General features: G+C 39.1%; 1 protein-coding gene across 1 annotated transcript in view; it reads left to right on the forward strand.

Annotated features, from left to right (window-relative positions):
- RUNX1T1 (RUNX1 translocation partner 1) overlaps nt 1–15,053 on the forward strand; it is a 145,663-nt gene that overhangs the window by 92,209 nt on the left and 38,401 nt on the right. Inside the window, 2 exon segments of the mRNA XM_021089123.1 lie at nt 674–855; nt 12,943–13,193. Of these exon segments, the coding sequence (XP_020944782.1) occupies nt 674–855; nt 12,943–13,193 (433 nt within the window).

Consider the following 15,053-nt stretch of genomic DNA (forward strand, 5'->3'; position numbering starts at 1 on the left):
TCCTGTTAAAATATATATATATTCCTTGGAATAAGTCTGATCAAAGAAAGCAAGGTTACCTCTGTAGACTAGGAATATATGCTTTGTGCATGAATTCCAACTGGGATATCTGACCAGCCTCAGGCCAATACTGAATTTCTATATGAATCTGATGATAATTAAAAACAATCTCTATATTTCTATGCCGATCTCTATATTTTTTCATTTGAAGTTAGTGGTTGACCTAAGATATTTCCTAGGATTAGCCTTTTTACCTGGTTAAGTAACTCAATATAAAATGGAATGTGTTAGGTTGCCTAGAGATTAATTGAAGCAGGTATGTATTTCACACACCTTCTGTCTTCCGTGTGGAAAACAAAAGTTGCTCCTGGGAATCTGATATCCTGTAGTGCTTATAATCTTGTTATGTTTGAGTATGAGGGGATCTTAAATACGAGCTGCTCCCAGTGTTATCAGCAGGCCTGAAGGCGGGAAGGGTGAGGTGGCTCACAAAAGTCAGACATCCCCTGGGGAGGCTGACACTGTGGCTCAGTCCTTGAGAGTTGTGCTTGGGAATGGCATGCATTCGCTGGCATTTTTGTTTAGCTAGTGTGGTCCTTCAAAAAGTGGGGTAGATCCACTGGTTAGAAGGAGCTTTTCAGGCCACCCTCTTATTTCTGTCATACCCCTGCAGGCCAACTTGCCCCTGCTGCAGCGCGAGCTCCTCCACTGCGCAAGGCTGGCCAAACAGAACCCTGCCCAGTACCTCGCCCAGCATGAACAGCTGCTTCTGGATGCCAGCACCACCTCACCTGTTGACTCCTCAGAGCTGCTTCTCGATGTGAACGAAAACGGGAAGAGGCGAACTCCAGACAGGTGAGAGGGAGCAGGATCCTGGACCTGTGGTATACAGACATGTTTCCTGTCATGTTTAAACTGCTGACTGACACATCTTACAAATTGACAGTAAGCTAGAGTGGCCATCTAGGGAACCTTGCTCTGGCCTGGGGTGTTACAGAGTGTTGAGTCTCTGGCCTGTGTTAAGTTTTCGTGCAGGGTTATCTTTGCTACTTGTCATTTTTTTTTAAGTGCAATTGTTCTACAACACTATGATAGTTCCAGATGTACAACATAGTGACTTGATATTTCCATACATTGCAAATGATCACTGCTGTTGTTTGCAATATTAAAGGGTATAGAGATGAATGATATTCAAATGTGCCAAGTTCTTAGACACAGAGTCAATGTAGGCAAAACTCATTTTATTGTATTTTACTTGGTTGGTCTTCACAGATACTGCTCTTTTTTTCTTTTTTTTTCAAAGCAAATTGAAGGTTTGCGGCAACCGTCCATGGAACTTAGTCTGTGGGTGCCATTTTTCCAATAGCAATTGCTCATTTTATGTTTCTGGGTCACGTTTTGGTAATTCTTACAATATTTCAGGCCTTTTTATTATTGTATTTGTCATTATCTATGATCAATGATCTTTAATGTTAGTTAACTCATAATTGTTTTGGCATTTTTTTAGCAATAATGTATTTTTAAATTAAAGTATGTACCTTTTTTAGACATAATGCTATTGTACACCTAATAGACTATAGTATAGTGGAAACATAACTTTTAAATGCCCTGGGAAACCGAAAAATGTGTGTGACTGGCTTTATTGTGATATTTTGTTCATTATGGTGGTCTAGAACTGATTGTACAATATCTCCGAGGTATGCCTGTATTAAAATTCTCATTTTATTCCCGGTTTTCTCAAAACATGGTAATTTTGAAATCTGGCCTAAACACAATGCAGTAGCTATTTAATTTGGGTTGTATATGATCTAAGAGAAAACTTCTGGGAAGCTAGCAGAACTGAGTGAAGATAACTCTTAACTCTTAAGTAGAACTAATAGAGGGCAGTTTGCTGAAAAATTTTATTAGTCAGCATTCATTCTGTTAGGCACTCTGCTATCTTAACTGAGAATTCCCAGAAATATAAAATAAAGCCCCTAGCCATTAAACCCTAAAAAGTAGTTGCTAAATAAGGCATATGCATGAAACTTCCCCTGTATTTTATTAAAACAATTTTCCTCAATACCTCAGCTGCATATATAAACATCTCCTAATATAGAAATATAAAATCTTAGGAGCATCTTGCATCATATATACAACATATGGAGAGTTTTAAAATGAAATTATTTTCAAAAACTTATTTGTCATATGCTTAGTTTCCATTCTCTACCTACCTGTTCTCTCTTTCTGCATTTCATCATGCAAGAGTATGCCAGCCTTTGAGAGGTTAACACTCTGGCACATATTCATAGGAGCTTACAATCCTTGGAGCTGCTCAGAGACATCTATCTGTGACCGACTTAGCCACCCTTAAAATGTATTAGCTGCTTTGCAAATCAGAATGTTATTAAAAGCCAGCCAGTTTACATACAGTTATTACATAATCCTCTGTTAAGCAGTTTTTATGCTCCAGTCTCTGGAATTTTTCTCCTCTCAACACAGGACCTCTTAATAGGTTAACATTCCTAAAGCAAACGGTTAAACATTAGTTTGCTCCTGATGTGTGTAGGTAGACCCACCTCCATACATGACCTACCAACAACTTGTATTTTTGCAAGTTGTATTTCCTGAGTCATCTTCAAGCATTTAGGACTTTTGCTTCTAAAGGCAGCTGTGTAATCCAGGTGTCCGAATGGCATGTCCACATGATGCTGAAAACTAAGAAGCAGCCCAAAGAGAGAAGATTCGCATGTGTATTCCTGTCTGATCCTGCAGAAAATCTCTGCTGGTATTGAGATGTTTCAGCTCCATGTTTCCAAGACAATGTAGTAAAAGAAATGAGGAAGAAACTAGATAGAAAACTGGGAAAAAGAACATTTTTGGGGGTGGAAGAGAGGATAGCAGAGAAAGGTTTAGGTAGCTGTGAACGTACCATGACTTTAGACCTTCCTTGAACAGTGCTGAGGTAAGCCTTGGGTAATGTGCTAACCTTGATATGGAAACTTCATATAAATTCCACAGAAAATCAGCATTTTTGTTTTGATGATCTGTAGCTGTGTGTGCGTACATGTTTGCATTCAGTCAGACAGAACCTGAAAAAAGAGTCTTCGATCTTATTCTCCCTCTGGTTATTCATAGGCAGTTGTTGGAGTCAGAATTCACACAGTTGCTCTTTGGATGGAACATTCTTTTTCAAGTGGAAACGTGAGGTGTGTGTTACAGTGGAAAAATGGCAAATGGATTTCCTTAGAGTTAGGAGGAAGGGTATCAAGAATATGTTGTGTAAATATATTTGTATCTTGTGGGAATTTGATCAGAGCCAAGAAAATATGGGCCTCTACAGTATTTCTTTGCATGTATTTTCTGCATCTTGTTTGCATATGCATTTTCCTTCTTTTCTGATTATTTATCTGTATATCCAGATCTACTATATGAAATTTTATAGAGTATGGAGCTGTCTGACAGCAGAGCTTTTTTTTGTTTTACTGAATGTTTTGTTGGTGCATATGGTCTGACATGGATGAGCAGCCACGGTGAGATTTTGGAGTCTATTAAACTGGCTCATTAAAAAGATCAATCTGTTTCTGTAATAACACTGGGAACCATCAGTCACTAAAAGAGGGAAAAACTGACACCTGAGGAGAAAACACATTTTGGTAATTTGTTCATGACATGTCACGAACAAAAGAGCGCTCTATATTTTGTTTACAACTTTAGGGGTTTAAATTTTGTGACAATTGCTGATTTAATCTACTAAACAGTCGTCACGTAGGGTTGGGTTTTGGCAAATTCTCATTCTTAAATATGATTGTCACTGGTTACATTTCTTTTTTTAAGCATTATTGTTATTTACAGAGATAGAAATACCTTGGAGAAGTGTATGAAATTTTTTTTTTTCCCTGCAGAGAATGGTAAAATTTATTCTACTTCTTTTTAAAAATAGCTCTGGGATGAGTCCCTGAACAGCTATACTAGATTTGTAGATCTGTGGTAGACTATCGTAGAACCCAAACCAGAAAAAGACAGTTTTCATTTAAAACTCATGCTTTTTTTTTTTTTTTTTTTTCCTGAAATATTAGGCAATGATAGAAAGTTCTGATTTCTGTTGTTTGTTCCTGTGGAAAGTTTTGTCTATCTTGCCATTCTGTGATGGGACAAGTTGAAGGAGGGAGTGTGAACCTTTTTTGGAGCTGGTTAAATGAAGTGACCACTTTCAAAGAGAGAATAGATGTTAAGAGCCCTCTTTAAAACTGCTCCCCAGGAAGGTCAAGAAGAGGCTCACACTTCAGATGTGAGGAGGAAAAGAGCAGTTGGACACTGCTGCAGATACAGCTGCATTTCTATGTAGAATAGATAGAATATAATAGATATATAGTATAATAGATAAGACTTAATAAGCTTAAAAAGATTCTTTTGTTGTATTATCATTTAATGTCTTTTCTCACAGCTTGGATGTCATAGCTCTTGTCTCTCTAAGGTATTCTCATCTGTTATGTTGGTTTTGTGACTCAGAATGTTGCTTAAGAACTCAAATCTAGGAGATCCTGCTGAGGATATGGGTTTGATCCCTGGCCCCACTCAGTGAGTGAAGGATCCAGTGTTGCCTTGAGCTGCAGTGTAGGTCACAGATGCAGCTTGGATCCAGCATTGCTGTGGCTATGGTGTAGGCCAGCAGCTGCAGCTCTGATTGGATGCCTAGGCTGGGAACTTCTGTATGCTGTGGGTGTGGCCCTAAAAAATAAATAAATAAAAGAATTCAAACCTAATGATCATTGGTTTTGTGAAGGTCTCCATTGTCCCACCCCTCATTTTAGGTGATTGATATTAAGTATTTATCTCCATCCATTACGTATGTGGATGAAGGGGATTAATAATGCATAGAATATGTTATAATATATAATATAATATAATGAAGCTAATTATTATAATATGGTAGTAGACTATAATGTAAATAATCATTTTAATGTAATTATGCTTTAAGGTACTCCCAGTTTAATACACCTTTTATTATGAAGGCCATGTAGTTGTGTGAATATGTATTTTCTCCTCCCCCAATTATTGAACATTATTAAAAGACTTTCTTGAGCTTTCAAAGTATGTAATTTGTCAGCTGGAAGGGATCTCATGGATTTACCAGGTCAGTCCTTTTTCTTTATACTTGAGAAAACTAATACCCAAAGAACTTGCTTAAAATCAGAGAGCTTCTTAGTGGAGAAGCCAGCATATTTACATAACCGGAATCTTCCAGTTGCACAAATTTGTTTTAATGTTCAGAGTTTAAGTAAAGAAAGTTCAGCTATGAGCTGTGTCCCCCCAACCCCCTTACTTTCCTTCATTTATTTCTTCTCTGTCGCTCATGGGGGTAAAGGTAATCATAGAGTATTCTGATGTTTTATAAATCTTTATAAAGATAGGGGATCTATAGTCAGCCAGGTTCCTAGTAGCTTAATGAGTAAATTAGAAAATGCTAAATGTTGGAGGGTCATAAGGCAGTCATTCTGAAACCACGTTAGTTCAATATATAAAACTCATCAGCAAAGTACACACCAGCTGAACCTGTTAGGTCCATTTTTTCCTTTTTTGAAAAATAAATGAAGTTTCAATATTTTTGTCATTCTAAAGAGAAAAAATAGGTGCATTTTACAAGGAATTGTAGAATTAATTGACTGTGCTCATAAGAATTAAATTTGTATTATCTACTGCATTCAGTTTTCTATGAAAAAATGTGAGGAATTTATATTATATTCACTCATTGTTTTGTGATGCATCTTTTATGCATTCTCCAGTTTCAAGAAAAGAGTAATCGTCCATGTAGAAATGATTTTTTTACTATTAGTCACATCAATTGTGGAGGTCTCTAGTGAATAGCATTAAGCTGCATTTTGCACGATGAGAAAGATAATAACACTGCTGTATAGAACATTTTGGTCTTGCCACACTCCAGCCTCAGCATTCAACTTGGCTTGTTTTTCCTGTTCTCCTGGGGTCTTGCCCTGCTGAACATTGTTCATGCTTTAGTCTATATTCTGACTGATGGTATCTTTTCTGTGCCCTAGTTCTTATAAATCATAATGCTGTTCATACTTTGCAGAATAACTCAGGCAAGATCTACTATTTGAACAAAGGCTTCCTGGTCATAAATGTTATAATAATGGTTACTGAGCACTTAAGATGTTCCAGGCCCATGCTTAATAATATACATGTAAGCACATAGCACTTATTTCCAGACTGTTCTGTTGCATAGATTCAGGCAAGTTGGATGCTGTGTCTGAGGTCGCATGGCTTGTAACAAGCATTGATGGGATTCTAACCTCTAGGTTCTCTGACTTGAATGCTTGTGCTCTTATATTTATGTCTGTATACCCAGCCTCTGACTGCCTCAGCTTGAAACCACAAATGCTGAATATCTGTTAGGCTCTTTATGTAGATTCTCTCACATAGACCTCTCAATAGCTCTGAAATAATCATCCCTATTCTGTGGCTCCTGAAGAGTAAGCCTCCAGTCATGTTGGGGATCATGACTTCCTTATCTTTGTGAGCCCACTTTCTACTTGGAGACAGAAAGCCCTGTGAATCCAAATGTTAGGTCCAGGTATCATGTATTTGTCTGGAGTGGCCAACATGCACTTGCATCTTGTTTACTCTAGAAGATGTTACCCTACTGCTCAGGAAGTGACCTCCTAGGTGGTGGTTTAGCAATAGAGAGATGGAAAGCATCTCTTTCCATGTGGCTCAGTAGTGATGGTCCTGTCTCACTCAGTGCTCTGTTCTTCATGGCCTAAACATCCCACTTCCTGCAGGGTGATATTTCTGCAAACACAGAAATCCCTGCATGTTGTCACAAAGATTTAGGAAGCAGAGGAATTTATAACATTTTGTTTCAGGTACATTATTTAACACCAATAAAAGGCTGTATGTAAAGTCTTTGTTTAAACTCTCCTATTTCCTAACAATTCCTAAAGAGACATTTTACTGAAGGGTGTTTTGAAAATATGATGCCATAAATGATCCCCCCGCCCTTTGATTCTAGACCTTCCATTGGACGCCTTAATAAAATGAATGTGTTAAAAAAGAGAAGGAAGATTTGTTTAATGTTATTAATGTCTTTGGGCTTCTTTAATAGAACTGCCCCCCCCCGAGATTTAGATAATAGGCTTCTAAAATACAAAAGTAATGTTTTTGTTTTCTTGAAGACTTGGCCAGAATCTCAGCCCTGACTCTGACTGAGATGCCTGCAGAGTGGGACAGTGGTGTGATCAGGTCAATATTAAGTGTCCTGGAGTAGGGCAGCAGGACCTATGCAGATGCTTAAGAGACCAGCAATAGCACTTGATTTGAAGAAAAACACTATAGGGCGACTTCCCAGTTTTTATTTTGGTGGCACGATAAAAGGTAGCTTTAATTGACTGGTATAGGAAATACCAGAGAAAGACAAGGTCAATTTAGCCATGTGCCCTTTGTAATGCCTGGGGTCAGCTGGAGAAGTCAGCACCTTAGCTGTGTATTTATTTGTAACAGGACTAAGATCAGAAACTTTAAGTTTTTTCCTTGGTATTCTCAGGTTTATTATGCCATACCACTTTGCCTTTCTCTAGCAATCTTTATAGTGTTGTTTTCCCCACCTAAAAAAAATTTTTTTAATCTAGAAAAAATTCATGTCTGTTCTTGTCATGTAAGAGGTTGACAGATCCTCTTATTCTGTTCATTACCATGACATTAATAATATTTTTTCATTCTTCCCCATTTCTCGTGTCACCAAGGGATTATTTATCAGTGCATGCTAACCAATAATGACTTTTAAAATATTTTATATGGAGGAAAAATTTTTAAAAACTTTGGTTTCTTTCTTTTCATTCATATTTAAAAAGATTTATTGAAGTATAATTGATTTACAAGGTTGTGATCATTTTTGCTGTACAACAAAGTGATCCAGTTATACATATACACATATCCATTCTCTTTCAGATTTTTTTCCCCACATAGATTATCATGGAATTTTGGGTAGAAGATACAGCATGCTATACATCTGTGTTATATAGCATGTCAAACAAGTCAGTTTATAGTCTCTGTTATTGAGGAGCTGAGAGAAAGTAGACTCAAGTGGGGTAAAGTTTAAGTTAGGTTGTCTCATAAGTGGTTTTATTTCTTTTTAAAACATGTATTGTTTCCTATTAGTTCTATTTTACTGGGTAGAAAACTGAAGCCAGCAGGTTGGCTTTCCTAGGTTATCTCAAGGTCACACAGCTGAGTCCTGAGCAGTCCTCTACTCTTAGGACATCAGACCCTGAGAGAGCGAAGTGGTTGGGATCTAAATGTTGGAGTGTTTAGGTCATATTCAGGAAAATTTCTCCTGGAAGGGAGCTAGAATATAAAAAACAAACCAAAAAATGCCTTGAGATGTGACTAGGATTTGAGTTATTTCAAGAGTATGCTGGTATAGGACAATGAAAAGTATTTTAGTTTTGCCTAATATACTTTGAAAGAGTAACAGATGAACATGCAGCTTTGGAATTTGCTCAGCAAATGAGAGGTAGATAGTTGTGGGCTTTCTAAACAGCAGACAGATAAATAGCAGTTAAGTTATTTTGATTACCTTTCTGGACATTTGAATAAGGTTGGCTTTATAAGTAGACATGAGTGATTGGAGGAAGCACCAGGGAGACTTTTTTATAATTTCGTTTCTGTGAGCCCTTTTAAAAGCTTTTCTGTGGTAAGCTTTATTGTTTCAATAGCTGCAGTTGAAGGGACAATGACAGGACAAATTTAGGACCTAGCCGCCCGCTTCCTAGAACATTGCTGTCCTTGTTCTAGGAGGGGTTAGAAAAGCTTTAATATGGGCTCATTGAAGTAATAGCCCTGATCTGAGTGCAAAGATTAAAAAAAAAAAAAAATCTATCTAACTACTTTGAAAATAGGAAGAATTCTTCCAATATTGCATATTCTTACTATCTTTTTTAAAAAAAATCTTTTTAGGGTCACACCAAGGCATGTGGAAGTTCCCAGGCTAAGGGCTGAATTGGAGCTGTAGCTGCTGGTTTAGGTCACAGACACGGCTCGTGGCAACGCCAGATGTGAGACCAGGAATCTGCATCCTCATGGATACTAGTCATGTTCATTACCACCGAGCCACAGTGAGAACTCCTGTTCTTGTTATCTTTGAACAAAGAGACACAAGACCAGTAAGTTGAGATGGTTTAACACAATTGGGTCAAAGATGTTTTGATATTAGAAATGTTTTGATGTTTATATATTCAGGCTGCTGTAAGGTATTTAGAGGATATTTTGTATTTTTGCACACATTGTTCAGAGTAAAGAACAGAGAAGTTCTCTGTTGGTTCAAGTGGTTGACTTGGACATAGTTTGGCCAGTGGACCAGTAGCTCTGTGTTTTTCAATCATATAATCATGACATTTTATTTATTTTTATTTTTATTTTTATTTTTTTTGGTCTTTTTGCCATTTCTTGGGCCGCTCCTGCGGCATATGGAGGTTCCCAGGCTAGGGGTACAATCGGAGCCCTACACCACAGCTCACGGCAACGCTGGATCGTTAACCCACTGAGCAAGGGCAGGGCTCGAACCCGCAACCTCATGGTTCCTAGTTGGATTTGTTAACCACTGTGCCACAATGGGAACTCCGATCATGACATTTTATTTAAAAAATATTTTTAAAAAAATTGATGTGTAGTTGATGTACAATATAAGTTCAGGTGTACAGCATAGTGATTTACATTTTTAAAGGTTATATTCCACTTATTACAAAATATTGGCTATTTTCCCTTTGTTGTACAAATGACATTTAGATAAAAATATAGAATAACTGAAATTGCAGACATTTCAAACTAGAAAGGACCTCAGAAATAATCCTAGTCCAGTGGTTTTCAAACTTGATTTTTAGAAGCTGACTTTTTCTTTTAAAAATGAAACTTTAGGTGAAACTGTTAAAATAAGAATGAGAAGTGGGTTCCTTTGGCCCTTTAAATCTAGATTCTTTGGGATAAAAGCTCTTTATTACCTGTGGAGTCCCTGGGCACCTCAGATGGCACAGTTTGAAAACCACTGATCTAGTCCAACCCTTTCATTTTACAGATGAACAAACTGAGGTCCAAAGAGGTTAAGTGGCTTGCCTAAGGTCACACAGCTAGTCGTGGAAGAGCCAGGACTAAATCTCAGGTCTCTTGATTCCCAGTCCAGTGCTCTTTCCACTAAACCACACTGCCAGTAAGGTAGGTGCTGTGTTGACATTATGTTCCTAGCTACTAAGAGTCTTCAGAATTTTCCAACTGATTTATGCTGGAAATGTTTATGCATTAAGTGTTGGCATGTATAAGTATATATTCAGAAATGTATAGGATATGGAAATACAGTTTAGAATCACATAGATATCTTCTTAGAAGATAAATCTATCTAGAATGTTTCCATCCTTTTTTTTTTTTTTTTGGTCTTTTTGCCATTTCTTGGGCCGCTCCTGCGGCATATGGAGGTTCCCAGGCTAGGGGTCTAATCGGAGCTGTAGCTGCCAGCCTATGCCAGAGCCACAGCAACGTGGGATCCGAGCCACGTCTGCGACCTACACCACAGCTCATGGCAACACCAGATCGTTAACCCACTGAGCAAGGGCAGGGATAAAACCCGCCACCTCATGGTTCCTAGTTGCATTCGTTAACCACTGTGCCACGATGGGAACTCACTCCTGTTTTGGACTTCTTAGGGCATGTCCACAAAATATGGAAGCTCCCAGGCTAGGGATCGAATCAGAGCTGTAGCTTTGGGCCTACACCACAGCCACAGCAATGCCAAATCCAAGCTGCGTCTGTGACCAACCCACAGCTCATGACAAGTCTGGATCCTTAACCCATTGAGCAGGGCCAGGGATCGAAATTGTGTCCTCATGGATACTTTCAGGTTTGTTACCACTGAGCCACAACAGGAACTCCCTCCATTCACTTTTCAAAATTGTTTTAAAGCAATGAATTTAGGTAATGTTTGAAACATTTTGGTCTGATCAATGATCAATATATATGGAGTCAGAATATTTTAGTGCAGATGGGAGCGGCATTGAGCCTTCTGGTTGACACTCCCATGAGGGCCATGCCCTGCCGACATTGCCAACGGTGGTCAGTCTCCTGGCCCAAAACAGTTCATCTTTCCCCAGCATGTGTTGGGCATGTATTCATATCACATGAACTCTGTGGTTTCCCTCAGTTCTTCTGTCTTTAACTCCTTTCTTCTTCTTAGTCTTTTGTATGTATAAGCTATCACTCTAACCTAAAGGAGTATAAAGGATTGTTCATTGTAGAATCCCATCATCCCTAATGATCTCTTGTCAAATCCATTTCCATTCAGGTCCCTCCAGTTTTATCCTAGAGGACCTTCCTTGCTGGTCAAGGCTGTGGCTGTGGACCGGTACCCACAGATTCCACACTGTGGGTGCTCATCCTATTTGAGAGGGTGGAGCACCGCAGTGGTGCAGGACCCTCCAGCCCAGCCCCTACCTGAGCCCCTAGGTGACACTCTGTAGGACACTGGGGCTTCCCCACTTCCCCAGGCCCCTAAGGCAGCCACTGCCCATGATGCAGTGTCCAGGCTGCATCATGGGCAGAGCCCAGGGGGTCCCTGAGTCCTTGGCCCACCCCAGGACATTCAGACAGCAGTCACAGAGAGCATGAGACCCACTGTCCCTGGGGGCTCCTACAGCCTGCTCCCCCCCTTTTCAGGACTAGGAAAGTGGGAAAAGTATACTAAACCTAACCAACCTAAAATCAAAAGAGGCAGGCAGAAATCTATGGCTACTATGACTTGTTGGAATTCTCATGGGGAAATTTCCCAGGGCAAATAGATGGTACCACTGGTCTAAGTATACAGTGCTTGTCTTCTGAAGCTAGCCAACTAAGTGAACAATTAGTTTGGATGCTGTGCTTTCAGTCCAAGTCGATGTGGTATGCTCCTGCCTTTCTGAGTATATTGAGGTAGACTCTTTGATATCCATTCAGCCAGAAGATATTTCTTTAGCTCTACCTCTGTTTGAGAATTTAGGAGCAGTTATCAGATCTCATTTATAGAATGTATTCGTTCTGAATTGAGAGTTTTATGTATCACATGATGAAGTACATTCAAGGTGTGCCTGTCCTGTCCTAATAAGATCTGATGAACTCAGACAGGTCACTGGGCTCTTTGGGCATGTGTTTCCTCAACTTTAAAATAAGTTCTAATCCCAGCTTGTTCTGTATGACTGCTGATTGATTATCATGGTGACCCAAAATAATGTCAGTCCCAGACATTTCATTGTTTTATTGCATTAATTCACTTTGCTCAGTGCTTTCCAACAGAACATTCTGAGATGATGGAAATGATCTGTATATGCTGCCTGATTCTGTAGCCACAGGTGGCAATTAAGTATTTGAAAAGTGGCTACTGCTACTGAAGAACCGCATTTGAAACTTGATTCAACTTAAACCACATGTGGCTATTGTATTGAACAACCGAGCTCATAGGTGTTCTCTGATGGGAATGTCAGATACAAGGTTGGATTAATGAAAGAAGTGTACCCAAAGAATTAATCAAAGAGAGTGATGCTCTTGTACCTTGATGAATCTTCACCAAATACAGTTGATCTGAGGGTGTTTGTTAGAAATTGAGAAGTTGCTTTTGAATGAAAATGTGTTCTGCAGAGGGGAGATCAACTTTCCTCTTATTTGTGGCCTAATCACCACACGAGCTTCAACCGAAAAGATGTTTGCTAATTAGATAAGAAGTGGAATATTTTCTCCTATGTGCAGTGTTTTGATCATTTAAGCCTCAGCATGAGTTTTGGTGAACTCCCACAGGTCTAGGAAGCTGAGTTTAGAAAGTTTCTGGCCAGTAAAAGAATATTCTGTTTATACTACCATGTTCAAATGTGAGTGTCTGAACTATACTGGTTTCCATGTACATTATGAAACACATTCTTTTTCCTCTTCCCTCAGAACCAAAGAAAATGGCTTTGACAGAGAGCCTTTGCACTCAGAACATCCAAGCAAGCGACCATGCACTATTAGCCCAGGCCAGCGGTACAGTCCAAATAACGGCTTGTCCTACCAGCCCAATGGCCTGCCTCACCCCACCCCTCCTCCACCTCAGCATTACCGTTTGGATGATATGGCCATTGCCCACCACTACAGGGACTCCTATCGACACCCCAGCCACAGGGACCTCAGGGACAGAAACAGACCTATGGGTAAGACTGAAGGATCTCCTCTCTTCTTATGCAGTCGTGTGCTTGGATCATTACTTCTCAGCTAAACTTGAGGCTTGAAATCTGTGATAGTGGTAAAACTTCTCTTTCTTTAGATAAAGTCTCCTTAATGAGAGAATTTGGTTGGTATTAATTTGTCCCTTAACTGACAGCTATGCTTTCTCTCTCTTAATTACTTATGTTCTTTGTGACAGCAGCTTTTTTGGGGGGTGGCAGAGGGGGGCATCTATACAAAAACCCTAACTGTATTAACAAATGCAAAGGGAATTTTTAGTTTCATCTTTTTTTTTTTTTTAAATGGCAGATTTTGTATGTAGTTGGCCTGCCACAAATAAAAATGTCTTTCATTTCAGATAGTCTCAAAGTTCAATTTGATTTTTTTAGTCTCTGTGATAGTCTATTTGAAAAATATGATATGGTATTATGTCTGGGGCTTGAGTCAACAGATGTTCTTTGAGGAATGATTTAGTACTCCCCCCCCGCCGCCAACCTGGAAGTGCCAGTGATTCAATTTCGTGTTGACAATTTAGTGTCAAAGATCAAGAATACCAAGGAAAGAAAGAGTTTGGGTAAATATGTGTTACGTTTGCCTGTGTTCATTCCTTCTTTGCATAAAAAAGTTGGAAGTGAAGCATTTAGGAGACATCGTGTTCTAAAGAACAGGTACTCACCATGGAAAATGAGAGGAAAGACAGGTAAGTTTTGACACATGATCAGTGGCTGAGGTGACGACCTCACTGTTTCTGGTCCTGAGGCTTACTCAGTTCCTGATTTTTGGTGAGTCAGTCAGTGATAAACTGAGAGCAGCAGTCAACCCTCTGTCATCTTTTTCTGTCCCCTGTGTCCATGCTATCCAGCAGCATGACTGCCTTTACCTTGTAGCTTACTGCTGACAGAGTTTTCTGACATGGATGGTTTGGTGGGCAGGGTACTGGGAACAGCACAGGATGAAGTCCAAGTAAAAAGCAGAACACGGAGCTAAGGGTGCAAAACTCGGGCAGCATAGCCAGTTCTCTGCTCAAGCAGCAGGGACTGCAGGTTTTCAGCCACAAGCGGAAAGAGCGTGGTAAGCAGAAGTTTATGTTAGCTTTCTAACTAGGTTAATAGCACATAGGGATTGCCATAGTACATGCATGTTTAGAAAGCAGAGAGAGAGAGTCTCGTTGAGGGGAGGGGCTATAGAGGAGGTTCTGGATGTGAGATAGTAGAGTAATAGCTTCACTTCCCTGCAGCAGTCATTCCTACATTTATGTAATGTGTCAGACAAAAAGATAAGCATATAATTTGTGCTTTCTTAATAGCCAATCTGTCTGATGTTCTCTTAGGTACCATTTCGAAGAGCTCTCAAAAATGGTTATGTTCTTTCTCAGTCTGGATTGATAGTTTGACCCTCAAATCAAATACAATAACAACTCCCTTCAAAGCAAAAGCCTTGCCATTTATTTATGACTTAATACCCTCAAACTACAATTGCTCATTTTCAAGTAGAAGTGGAGTCACCAGGTCATTCTAAGACCAATTCAAGGTATCCCACTTTGTAAATGCTAGGAAATAGCCTGTTTCTTGGGCACAAATTCTATTTTATGAAATATTAGTTCCAGTACACTATAAAGCAATCAGCAAGAAAGTAATTATACTTATGGGCAATGATTATGTTTTCATCTAGTAATGTAAAATATCCCTTTATGAATTATATCTGTACCCACTGGTTTTATGTGATTTTTTTTTTTCATCAGACCATGTTCCTTACCTTTTAATTATATTAGCTTATAAAACTAATAGTGCTAATCTCTATAAATATACGCAAGTACTTAACCATCCCTGAAGTCTGGCTGAGTTTAG

Source organism: Sus scrofa, chromosome 4, assembly GCF_000003025.6.
Source record: "Sus scrofa isolate TJ Tabasco breed Duroc chromosome 4, Sscrofa11.1, whole genome shotgun sequence".
Classification (NCBI taxonomy): Eukaryota; Metazoa; Chordata; class Mammalia; order Artiodactyla; family Suidae; genus Sus; species Sus scrofa.